The sequence below is a fragment of the Perognathus longimembris genome, chromosome 21 (genome assembly GCF_023159225.1).
Source record: "Perognathus longimembris pacificus isolate PPM17 chromosome 21, ASM2315922v1, whole genome shotgun sequence".
Lineage (NCBI taxonomy): Eukaryota > Metazoa > Chordata > Mammalia > Rodentia > Heteromyidae > Perognathus > Perognathus longimembris.
In genome coordinates, this window is record NC_063181.1 from 6,630,863 (window position 1) to 6,644,338 (window position 13,476).

General features: G+C 47.4%; 1 protein-coding gene across 1 annotated transcript in view; it reads left to right on the forward strand.

The window, feature by feature from the left end:
* The window catches only part of Ebf2 (EBF transcription factor 2), a 169,019-nt gene extending 155,790 nt beyond the window's left edge, over positions 1-13,229 (forward strand). The window contains exons 15-16 of the mRNA XM_048330904.1: positions 8,154-8,321; positions 13,014-13,229. Of these exons, the coding sequence (XP_048186861.1) occupies positions 8,154-8,321; positions 13,014-13,045 (200 nt within the window). The 3' untranslated portion in view covers positions 13,046-13,229. The remainder of the gene's footprint in view (positions 1-8,153; positions 8,322-13,013) is intronic.
* The last annotated feature ends 247 nt before the right edge of the window (positions 13,230-13,476 follow it).

Sequence of the window (13,476 nt, forward strand, 5' to 3'; positions counted from 1 at the left end):
TACACAGGGGGTTGGGTATGTGGGAGGGGGTAAATAAGATCCCATTTCAGGCCGAAGCATGTACATTCTTCACCCGACATTTTCCAGGGCAATATTCCATTTTGTGTCCATGAGAAATGTCCAAGGTGAATGTTATTGCCATGTTGTAGGCAAAGATTTTTTTTGTGTGGCATCTTGCATTCTATTCAGGAATCCTACCACTTGAGCCATGCCCTAGGCAGAGTTTTGGTGCACATCTTACCCACCACCACACCGCTTGAATACAGCGGGGCAAGGATTTGGGCACTGAATTGATGGCTTTGGGTTGCTACTTGGTGCATTGTGCTCTTTGTATTCTTGATGAAAGACTGAGATACTGTGACTTGCCGAGACAGAGCTGCTCAATCTTTTGGTTACATATATAGTTTTGGGTGTGTTTTTTTTTGTCAGTCATGGGGCTTGAACTCAGGTCCTGGGTGCTGTCTCTGAGTTCTTTTGCTTAAAGCTAACACTCTTCCATTTGGGGCCACAGTCCCGCTTCCGGTTTTTGAGTGGTCCATTGGAGAGAAGACTCCAATGGGGACTTTTCTGCCCAGGCTGGCTTTGAACTACCCTCCTCAGACCTCATCCTCCTGAGTCACGACGATTACAGGCATGAGCCACCGGTGTTTCAGATACGTAAACTCTCTTCTAGTAGTTGTATACAAGGGTCTCAATTTAACACATCCATTTGTAAGTACAGTGCATCTTGATCAATGTCACCCCTTCCTTAATCTTAATCCATGGCTCCGGGAAGTTGCGAAAAACCATTTGGGTCAAGAGCCCAGATGGCCAAGCTGGGGATTTGCACAATGGTCCCTGGAGACTGAGAGGGAGTGTGTGTTTTTCCAACCCTACTTAGGGAATTCTTGGGGCCAAGGGACATGAGCGCCTGAGCTACTGAATAGAGTGTTCTTGGAATTCTGGTGTTGTCACAAGGCTCTGCAGTTTGCCTTCCCTTTACCCAGAGTGGTTCCCTCGTGCCAGAAGCAAGGACACATGAAGGACAGCACACAGCTCAGCCTGCCAGGGCTCATGCAGCAACAGGCCGTGGCGGCAGCATCTCGCGGCCTTGGGACATTGGGTTCCCAGGGGATACAACTTCTTGAGCTATTTTGGGGTTATCTGCTCAAGACCTACGGCCACCACTCCCCACGGTGTGTGTGTGGGGACACAGCGACAAGTAGTGGAAAGTAGCAGAGGTCATTTCTTTTAGTACAACGGAAGTTTGGTTACTGCAGATGTCTCTGGCAGCCCCGATTCATTAGGTCTGAGTGGTCTATGGGTACCAATTATTGCCAGTTGATTGATTTAAAAAAAAATACTATCCCAAAAGTGTTTCGGCATATTGCAAAAGTTGAACAGGTAATATGAGTGTATAAACCCAGAATGAATAAGAAACTGAGATACAAGGAAAAATGGATAGGAAAGTTAGGTAAGTCCCAGGGGCAAGCAAGCATGCATCCATACCATCTATTTAATTTTGTCCCAAGAGTACAAAATGTTAGAGAAGAACATTGTTACAAGATTTTATGTCTTAGCCAGGCACTGGAGGCTGAGATCACAGGGCCACAGTTTGAAGGCAGCCTGAGCAGGAACGTCTGTGAGACTCTCTTCGCCAGTAAACTACCACAAATGATGTAAATAGAGCTGTGGCTCAAGTGGTAGAGTACTAGCCTTGAGCCAAAGAAGCTCAGTCCTCAAGCCTGAGGACTGGCAAAAAAGAAAAAAAAATACGGATTAAAAAAGATTTTCTATCTACACATGACTTGTTAAAGGGGTTTCCAGGTCTTTCTGGATACCCCTGCTCCTGAGGCCCGGAGGAGGCCCACTTCTGTGACCACCCCTACAAGCCGTGGGGTGGCCGGTCAGCCACTGGATATGTCTCGTCCCATGATGATGATGTCAGCAGTGAGAGAGCAAATTCATAGCCCCAGCGCATCAGATCTTCCCAGGCTCCCTGTGGCCTCAGTAAATTCATCGCTGTCACCATCACACTCCCATGTAGGAAGCGAGGGATGGCTAGCGACGTACTCGAAGATTCCTCGCCGATGAGTAAGAAGAATGGGACCAGAACCCCTGTCCACAGACTCTTTTTTTTTTTTTTTGGCCAGTCCTGGGCCTTGGACTCAGGGCCTGAGCACTGTCCCTGGCTTCTTTTTGCTCAAGGCTAGCACTCTGCCACTTGAGCCACAGCGCCGCTTCTGGCCGTTTTCTGTATATGTGGTGCTGGGGAATCGAACCTAGGGCCTCGTGTATCCGAGGCAGGCACTCTTGCCACTAGGCTATATCCCCAGCCCTGTCCACAGACTCTTGATAACCTGATAAGAAATTACCCCAGGATGAAAAAAACCATTAGCATACGTATAATGTATTCTTCACCAGAACCATGAGAAATGCCCTCACTGTGACCACCTACAGTCTGTGGAATCGGTAGCTTCGTGTGGTTTGGTCATACATTCCGGTATGAATTAGGTTGAACCACATGAAAAGTAGTTGATTAAAAATAGCCCCATAATACAATGTCTAGTGTAGAATTAGGGAGGGAGGGAAACAGAGGACAAGAAGGACTGTGTGGAAACAGACAGACAGACAGGTAGATAGACAAACAGAGGAGATGAATGAAAGGGTCATTTTTCATTCATAAAAATGCCCATTGGGGTGTTAACTGCTTGATGTGTCTTACTAGATAATCCATCCAGTAGAGAGGAACACTTCCCACTCCAGCAAGTAACTTTATGATCACTCACACCAGTAGCCACAAGAAAGTACCACCCAGATCTTTAACCCCCCTGTTAAAACAGAAGAGAAGAGGGGTATTGAGGAGAAGGTGGAGAAGAGCCAAAATGTCCCCTCCTGGCCCTGGAGGTGCTAGTGGTAGTCATTTCATTGTGGAGAGATAGTCAGGAGTTGTCGTGTGGGCATGAGCTTTCAAACAATCCATCCATTGCGATCCAATTCTCCAGCAGAGTTCATTGCAACACTACCTGGTCTGTATTTCTAACAAGTGAAGTCTTTATTCTCTGGTAAAGAAAGTAAAAAGAAAGAGAAAACAGAAAAGCCCAAAGAAGAACATCTCATGCATTCAGTTACCTGTGCCTAACACACAGCTCTACGAGTTCACTCTGGAAACCCATTGTGCTTGGACCAGGCCACGATTTGCCAGAAACATTTAAAAAAAAGAAATAGAGACAAAGGTCTCGGTCGAGTTTGCCTTTCGTTACAGCCGTAGCAGAGTATCAAAACTCCGCGTCTTTCTGTGTGTGTGTGCTCTCGCACTACTTCAAAACACGGCCAAACAGATGGTTGTTTGTGTGTGTGTGTGTGTGTGTGTGTGTGTGTGTGTGTGTGTGTGTGTGTGTGTGTGTTTTGTCAGTCCTGGGCCTTGGACTCAGGGCCTGAGCACTGTCCCTGGCTTCTTCCCGCTCAAAGCTAGCACTCTGCCACCTGAGCCACAGCGCTGCTTCTGGCCATTTTCTATATATGTGGTGCTGGGGAATCGAACCGAGAGCTTCATGTGTAGGAGGCAAGCACTCTTGCCACTAGGCCATATTCCCAGCCCATGTGTGTGTGTGTGTGGTTTTTTTGTTTGTTGTTGTTGTTCAAATTTACACGCAAACTTCACTTCCTGGCTGTAGCACTGTGTGCCGAGTTCCAGTTTCGTGCGAGTTTGTATGGCTGGATCGTAAGCCTCTGACCACCCTGGGGGAGAGGGGGGTGCTCATGAAATGCCAACAGACCCCTTAGCACCAGCAGATGCCACGGCTTGGTGCAAAGGAGGCTGAGTGCCCGGCCAGTTCCTGTGGGGGCCGGGTGAGCCAATCAGCCCTTGTTAGAAGAAGAGCGTTGTTTCCTTCATCTCCTACCTTCACACAGCTTTCTGAGCCAGGCCTGTTGGCCTCTACCTTGGCCTCTACCCACTGACAGATAGATGTCTGGAGAAATTCTCCTTTGCAAGTTCACGTGAGTGGCGTTCTGACACGATACCCTTCGCTGCCCCCAAACTTAAGGGCCTGCCTCCAAGTGGACCCAGTGTGGGGGTCAGAACCCAGAGGCAGGAACCCAACCTGCCCGCGAAGAGGTCTGCTTTACTTACGGACTTACACGCTGGCCCTGGGCTTCAGTATCTTTATCTTTTTAGAAATTAATATTAAGAATTTTCTAGTGCATAATGCTAATTATTGCTATTATTTCATAGAACATAAGGGAAATAGTTCTAAATTTTTGTGGAAATAGTTTGTTGGTTTTTTTTTTTTTAAATAGAAAGCCTGCTCTTACCCTAAGAGGAGTAAATTTCTTTTAATGTCTTCATGCATTTCTGTTATACTTCTTTCTTTTCTCTTTTTTTTTATTTTGTGCCAATTCAAGGGCTTGAACTCAGGGCCTGGGCACTGCCCCTGAGCTTCTTTTTACTCAAGGCTAGCGCTCTACCACTTGAGCCACAGCTCCGCGTCCAGCTTTTTCCGAGTGGTTTATTAGAGATAAGTGTCTCACAGACTTTCCTGCCTGGGTTGGCATTGAATCTTCAGGTCTCAGCATCCTGAGTCGTTAGGATTACAGCTGTGAGCCGGCAGTGCCTAGCTCTATTATATTTCTTTAGTAAGGAAAACAATTCTGTTTTGGCTATACACATTTTGGAAAGAATGCCTAAGTAAAGGAAGAAGAGAAAAATAAGCCTGGTTGGAAGTCGAGGTGAATACTGGTACCCAAGGGCAAGCGACCAAAGATAGATGTTTCTTCCACATCAGAAGTAATACATTTTCACTGTAAAAAAATGAAAATAAGGATAAGCAACAAGAATGAATTGAAGAATCTTTGTGATCTCATTCTCCTGAGAGACTATTGTTAAAGGATGGGTGGGTATTCCATTCCACTAGACTTTAGCTATATGGATTTTTTTTTTTACCAGTAAACCTGTGTTTAATGTATATAATCTGCTATTATATAATCTGTTTTTTTATTCTGAAGAGATAATCTTTTCACAGATGTTAAATATTCTCTGACATTTGTTTCAAGGTAGTATTCTACTATATGGGCTAAACATAGTTCACCCTACTGCAGGCTACTTATTTCTCAATGTTTCATTATCACAAAAATGCCCTTGGATCTATTTTTTTTGGCATGTTTCTGATTATTTCCTTGGGATTAATTTCTTGAGATTAAATTAGTGGGTTAAAGGATATGCACATTTGAAAATACTTTGCTGTGTGTTGCCAAAATCCCTCCAGAGAGATTGATTGATTCTCGCTGCAGAAAAGAGAGGATATATGTTTCTCGGCCATGTTAATTTTTTCTTTATCTCTTTAGTAAGGAAAAACAACATTGTGTTACTACTTATCATTCTCCTAGTCATTTTTTTCTTCTTCAGTGGCTTTACTTTTTATGTTCTTTGCACATTTTCCAATTGGAGTGTTTTCCTAATTTACTTAAAAGAACATATTAGCTAGCAAGAACATGAACAGATTTAAGTAAGTGTTGCAAGTATATTTTTTACTTTGTCTTTTGCCTTTTGTGTATAGGTGTGTTTCATAACTTTTATTAGGCGGCAAATATCATCTTGCAAACTTTGGGGTAGAAGAATCATGAATATTACATATTCTTCCTAATTTTTCTTTTCACACTTTTTATAATTTTGTTTATGCCGAGTAATTCTTTGATTTATTCAGATTGACTTTGGTGATGAACATGAAGTTCTCTAAATTTAGTCTTCCAAGTTTTAGTGTAGTGTTGCTATGTACTTCATAATCTATAATTGCATAACATGAGATGTCACCTTTATTATGGATCAATTCATATTCTTAGATATGTCAGGTCCATTTTTAGACTATATTTTACCCTAGAGGCTTGTTTCCTTATTTCTTTCTTAATATAACACTGACTTTAAATATAGCACTAATTTAACTGATACAGACTTAATATTTGAGTTCAGGGCTCTCCTTACTAGCTGAAAATAATATTCTGGCAAAACTTTCTCTGTCAGGGTCATTATTGAAGCACAGACACACAGCATTTTTTTCTGAAATACCTATCAAAAACTCCCTTTAGGATGTTTGTTGCAGTCGTATTAACTTCTAAATAACCGGAATATAATTTATCATTTTTTTACAGCATTTCCTTTTTTTTTTTTTTTTTAATGATCGTGGCTGGCACTTACTCAGTTCTGCAGCAGTTCTTCTTTATTTTTTAAAATGATGTCATTGCTGCTATTCATGTGCCATGTAGAGGGAACACCCTTGGCTAAGTGAGGTTTCAGCAGTTCTTTTGCAGAGCCTGGCAAGGCTTGTCTTCCCCTGTGTGTGAGCCACACTTTAGCCTGGGACTCATCCTTTAGGAAAGGAACCGTCCATAGAGACGAGATACACGCTGGGCCTGAGTGCGATGGCGTGCGTGAGTTAGTGCGAGGCTCGCATCGCAAGAACATCTCTGCCACTGTGTTGGAGTAGAACTTCTACCATTGCAGACCCCGAAACCCAATCTGCCATTTTGGTGTCACACAACAGAATGCAACGGGGACTGAACCTCCTTCATTGGCCTCGGGGCCTCCTGAGTCTTAGCCTCTAAATCTGTGCCTTAAAGAAAGGGGGAAGTATTTTATGGTTGATGCTAAAACCACAGATAGGAGAGAAGATTTCACTGAAACAATGAGTAAGATCCCTTTTTGGTGCGCGATGCTCATCCTGTGTTACCATAGTGGACTGTCCCAATTCCTACGCATTTACCACTCTAAATGTATTACATGAGATTCTTGATTTCATCTTTCCTTACGACGTATTTTCTTTGTGTATGTGATTTGAGGCAATAAATGTATTCAGATGATCCCTTTGATATGGCTCCTTAGATCAAGACTACCTAAGGATACGTATTTTTAGGAGACAGTTCTTTTTTTTTTTTTTTTTTGTGATGCTGTCGGCTCAGAGTTCTGCTGTAAAAGTCATCGTATCAGGCCAGTACTGGTGGCTCACGCCTATGATCTTAGTTACTCTGGAGGCTGAGATCTGGGGATCACAGTTTGAAGCCAGCCTGGGCAAGAAAGTCTGTGAGACTCTTATCTCCAGTTAATCACAGGGGACAAAAAAAAGCTGGGAGTGGCTCAAGTGGTAGAGCTCTAGCCTTGAGCAAAAGGAGTCTAGGAACAGCGCTGAGGCCCACAGTTCAAGCCCCAGAACCAGCCAGAAAATATATTGTCATATTGAAGATGTCTTTTATGATTACCTTAGGTGTGGGTGAACATAGCTCAAGATATAATTTTATAAAAGGAGATGAAGGAAAGAGGAGATACAAAGATACAATGCACATGAGCTTTAACCTTAAACCTTTGTAAAAACTCATTTTACCAACTCCCCCCATGCCTTTTTGAGCACATGTAACAGAGCAGATAAAGTCATCTCCTTGTATGATGTAATTTGGTAGAATATGTGAATTTAAGAGGAACGCACTCCATTGTGTAAATTGCCTTTATTTCTCTTGGAAATGACAACACTTAGATTTTTGGCTTCCCCTAAGACATTTTAATGTTAATATTGTTAATATTGGTATGGGTCCCCCCCCCCCAACTATGAGGTCAGGGGAGGCGGGCTGGCCGCTTTATTTCCCAGGAGCACCGGAAGTCCAGGGAGAGGGAAGTGATCTTCTAAATGTTAATAAACTCTTACATTTAATGAGAAAGGGGCCCACTGAGATGGCCTTTTCCAAGAAGATGCTAACCCTGTAAATCGAAGCTCAGGAGGCCTGGGAGTTGGCAGGGAGGCCCCTGGCCCCCAGAGAGGACTTCTCCTGGGGTGAGAAGGGATTTTCTCATGCCAAGGAAAGACCTTGCTTAGGCATGGCACTGTGAGTAATCCCCTGCTCACGAACCTGACCCATCTTGGCATCTTCCGCAATGGCAGGAGACTTCCCACCCTGCTCTCTCGGACGGAAGAACACCCTGTCCGCCGGGCATCTGCTTGTGTTGCCTGAACTTCCTTAGCCACCATTGCTGTGGTAGTCTCGGCCGCATCTGTGCCTTGGGAAGAGGACCGTGTCACATTGAATTCCTAGTGTGATCCTTGGAGGCTGAATTGTTCCTGTGAATGACGAGCCTCCGAGTGCTTCTAGGCGATCCCTCTTTCTGAGACCATGGTGCCTTTGCTTTGCAGTCATGTCCTCCAGCCCCACCGTCGGCTCCTCCAGCACGTCCTCCATCCTCCCGTTTTCCTCTTCGGTTTTCCCTGCTGTCAAACAGAAGAGTGCCTTTGCCCCTGTCATCAGGCCCCAAGGCTCCCCTTCCCCGGCCTGCTCCAGCGGCAACGGAAATGGATTCAGAGGTAAGCAAAGGGGCCCCTCTGGGCATAGGTGTGACCCAGGCGACCCAAGTGTGGTCACAGCGCCGCTCCGTAGCCCCGGGTAGAGAGGGAGCCGCCTGGACGGTGGGCCATGAATGGCTTGTGCAGCCAAAGCAAAGCCAGGGTGAGGGCGGGCAGGGACAAGTCAGGGAGCTGCAAATGGAATTCCAGTGCGACAGCCAGACTTGTGATCCCAGAGCGTCTGGAGTCCTTGGACTCTGGTCCACGGGGCCATTGTGCTGTTTTAAAAGGTGTCTGGCTTCCCCCATCCGAAGCCACGGCCCTGTCTTCTTCCCTAACCGGCTGCCCCCCGCGTGCTGCACGCGTATTCCCGTAGCGCACACGGGGGGGTGCATCGGGAGAAACAAGCAAGTTCTGAGAATTCTGGGGAACGCGCTAGCCAAATTGATAGCAGGTGTCTGAGCAGGGACGGGGTGGGGAAGGAAGAGGAAAGAGACGTGCTGCTCCTAGGAACAAAAATTAATATCACCCGTCAAAGGCACTTTGGAGCAATGTCGGAAACTGAAATAGGACATGACATAACACGAATGGGATGACTACATGAGACCCCATTCACCCCATCCTCCAGGATGGGGGGTAGCTCATGGCCAAAGAGCAAATTGGAACCTGCTGAGCCCGATGGCTCCCTGGTATCTCGCGTGCTTTCCGGCCGAGCCTCGCGTCTTGACATGAAAACACCAGGACAAGCGGGGTTGGATTAAAACCCACCGCGAGGCTGGGTCAACCCCTCCTGGAGCAAGCACCCGGGGGCCCTCAGACCTTGGTGGGGAGCCGGGGACGGGCTTACGCACCCCTATGGTTACACTAGGCGTGACACGGGTGTCTTGGGGACACCTGTGAGCGGTCCTTGTCCACCTGTGTGTGAGCCACGCCCCGAGGGCCACGCGAAATCCCTCCACAGCATCCTCTGAGCATCCCATGAGCCGATGGAGAGTTGTCCAGGCCCGTTAGGCGGAGGCGGCCCCCGCGTTCTCGCAATGCTGAGTGAACTAAGCAGCAGGACTCGGTGCCCCTCCACATGTGGATAGTTGGAAACATCTGTGTGCTACACAGGACTTTCCCCCCCTGATAGCCAGATGTCCACGCCATAGAGAAAGCGTGCAGCCCGTAGCTAAGGGTCCCCCCTTCCCCCCATCCGGGGGCCCGCCGTCTCTCATCAGGCACCAGTGGCTGCCACCCCCCCCCCCCCGCGAGTGTGCGGGCATTCGCTCCACTTCCTCCCGGGAAGGAAAGCTGTGTCTTCCTTCCCCCCAGGGGCTCAGTGACAATGCCCCTCTGTCTACCTTCCCCGGCTTTACGCTTCGAGCTGAGCAGGGAAACACAGAGCGAGAGACGGAGCGTGAGCTCGGCTTTCCTCCCCGCCGCACAGGGAGGCGACAGGAACCCCAAGCCCTGTCCTATTCCTGGCGACTCAACAACTGCATTCACTTTTACTTGAAAGAGAAATAATGGCCCTTGACCTCTACTGCTGGCCTCCTCTACCTCTTCTTTCAGATGGGCACCAAATTCGGGGGTTCAGAGATCCAAGACTACCATGGGGCCGGGACAGGTTTTTCTGGCTCCATGGCCTGCTACCTAACCGTGCCTGTGTGGTCCCAGGCCCCTGGGTCAGGGGGTGGGAAGAGAGACCCTCTCTGGGGTCCTCAGCCATGCCTGTGTCCTGTCACCAGTAGCAAGGATGCTAGCTAGCCCCAGGCCAGGAGCTGAGCTCACAGGCTCCAAAGCTCTGGTTCCTTTTCTCTAAAATCATAGGAAATCCCCAACTACTCTTGAATCCCACAGTTCCCTTCAAGATTCCCTGGTGATGTGATCGTTAAAAAAAAAAAAAGTGACAGGAAACCGTAGAAGGGGAGGCGGATGGACACGCCTGTCAGCTTGGAGTGGTCGCGTTGTTTTTTTTTTTAACAAACAATTGTGAAGAGCCACGGAACCAGGGAGAGATGTACGGTGACATGATGGTAGATTCTAAGGAGAATCTTAAAGAGTACGAATGGCAGGACGATTCCACTTCACATGTCGGTTGGAACTCTACTCCAGCTCTCGGCGGGCCACCTGAGGCTCCGCAAGCCCCCGTTCCCTGGCCTGCCCCACAGGAAGATCCACGGCCGCCCTTGAGGTCCCTGTGGGAGGGGCAGTGGGAGTGAGGACGGGTGGAGGACATTGCCTCAAGAGCAGCAAGGCCCCGGGGCTTCCTGCTTGTCTCCATTGAGGACTGTCGAGCACTGTGGAGATCCAGAGCGGGAGAAGGGCCGGCTGGCACTTCACGCACCAGACACGGGCTCTGCGTGAAAAGCTCCAGCAAGGGCCGGGCCCGGATACCGCAGCCGAGGAAGGTTCCCCCGCACCTGCTGAGCAGGGTACTGAACCGGGTGCTCTGCACAGATTCCCTCCATCGAGTCATGCCATCACGACCACTTTCAGCTAAGTTCTGTGTCCAAGACCAGACAGCAAGGGATGGATGATTTGAACCCAGACATGTGGACCTCTGGGCCTGGGTTCTGGTAGCCCCCTTCCTCACCTGCCCCGTCTCTCCAGAGACTAGGATAATGGAAGTACTACTCCCTTCGCTCCCATTGCTTTCCTGGGAATTGCCCACTGTGCCAAGGAATGGGAGGACCCAAGTGTGGTTACCACGCAGCGATTCACTTCCTCTCCATTGGCTGTCAGCTTCCGGTCTGGGCGCTGTTTTCCTACATGTGGAAAAGCCAAGGTCACCATGGGAACAGAGGTCCAGCCCGCCCAGGGTTGGGGGTGTTGGGGGGGTGGGGCCGTGGGAGAGTTTAGGGGGGACGGTGGTCTCCTGGCACGCAGTGGGTCTGGACACTTGAGCTTCTCTGCTCTCCATGTGCTTCTTGGGCAAGCCTGGCACCCAGAAACAGGAGAGGGGCCCAGGAGTGTGGACCGTAACCGACAACGTGGGGTTGAGCACGTGACTCAGAATCCCCTCAGCACGAGAGGCCTGTCTGCAGTGCTTCTTGTCCCACCTCGTCCTCATTTATCAGGCATTTACAGCTGATGAGTATAGATTGTCAAGATAATATTATACACCGTGTGTCTGATTCATTTTCTAGCTCCCTCTAGGAAAGAAAAAGAAAAAACCCTCTTACACTCTGGGATAATTACTGGAGTTGCTATATCTTCAAATCATCAGGGAGTGTCCAGAATTGAACTGCCTTTATTGAAAAGTTACATCGATTCAATATATAGTAATACAGGCAAAAATAATTAAGGCTTTGCTAGCTGTGTAAGACCTTAATCCAGATCTCGCAAACATTCAATAAAGGCTGTATGGGCAGGGAAATAGATGGCTGACGATTTTGCCCGAGAGGACTAGCTAGGATAGAGAAAAGAGGCAGGGGGGGAAGGGGGGAGGGAGGAGGGGAAAAAGAGAGAGAGATGAGTAAACTGGGAAAAAATAAACCGAATTTTGTCCATTTGCTTATCAGCACCATTCATCAGAATGCGACAACAACATTTGTCATTGCCTTTGGTGCAATATAGACAAGAGAAATCAGAGAATCAAACTCCAGATATGGATAGAAGTTTTGGATCCAGAACATTATTTTTTTTGGCATTTTTCAAAATGTGAAAATTCTCTGGGCTTCTCCTGAAAGAGGAATGGAATACATTTTGTTGTGTGATTTCCCTATCTTCTCGGGCTGCTTTATTTCCCACATCAAGGGAAAACCTTGAACTTGATTCTACCTAGACAGGCATAACCACATCTTTTTGTGGGTAGCACTGGACCCCAGACTGTGAAATGGTATGAGGAATGAGGATGGGAGGATCCCAGATTGAGAACGAAATTAGGTCTTCTCTTCCCCGTGGATTGGCACTTACTTGTAGATAATAGCATCACCTAGTAGCGAAATAAAAAAAAGAAGAAGAAGAAAGCCAGAGAAGATGAACTCTTTATTTAAAAAGAAGCAACAATAACAATCAGACACTGGTGGTTCACCCCTGTTATTCTAGCTACTCAGGAGGCTGAGATTTGAGGATTGTGGTTTGAAGCCAGCCTGGGCAGAAAAGTACATGAGATTCATCGTCAGTTAACCACTCAAAAACCAGAAGTGGTGCTGTGGCTCAGATGGTAGATCGCTAGCCTTGAGCATAAAGAGGCTCAGGGACAGTGCCGAGGCCCTAAGTTCAAGTCCCACAACCAAAAAAAAACCAAAATACAAATCCAAGTTAGGCTATAAGATACCCATGAAGGATAGAAAGCCTCATTTACTATAAACGACATACCAGTCAATGCATTCCACATCTGGAGTTTCCTTTCCTGTTCTGGGGATGGTATAATCTGGGAATTATTTTCAGTCCAACGATGGAAAATGATAGCGTGTGTACATTAGAATGTAGTTGCTATGTCTGTATCTACCATGTGGTTGATACAACCCATTCCTAGAAAACCAAACCAAACCTCACTCTTGGCCTCCGAGGCAGAACTCCCACGAGCTGGGGGGGCGGGGGGGGACAGTGGCTTCTCGGGGTTTCGGGAGCTTCTGTCTGTTTGAATAGAAGGCACCGCTCCTTTCCCCCACACCCCTGCGTGTCCCAGGCCCTCCCCTTCACTGCCCCTGCCCTTCCCTCATTGCTAGAAGCTGCCGTCCACAGTCCCCGGTGCTCAGTGCTGTGTCCCTGCTTGCCTTACAGCCATGACAGGACTGGTCGTGCCCCCGATGTGAAGCAGAGGAAGGCCTGCTTTCTCACAGCACAAAACTACTTACACTGATGGACCAATCATGAGGAACGCACTCGGAGCTCTTTGGGGAGAGTTGCGCCCCCACCTCCTCCCCCCCATGGACGTGATGGACACAGATCTGGGAAGGCAACCGCCGCCATCTTCCTTGGTCCCACATTTCCCTGTAGCTACACAAACTGACCCCTTTGGAGACCAGGACAAAAGATGTCATTGATGTGTTCCGTGCTGAGAGCAGAGATGCAGTGCTTTGTTACGAACATTACGGAAAACAAAACAAAACAAAACGAAACACCTTCCTATGTTTGTAAAATATTTAAGAAAAAAATTGGCAAACAATTCATGCTTAATATTTTGGATACTATTTGTTTTTCTTTGTAGGAAAAAAAAAGTTGAAAGTTTCTATTTTCTATGAAG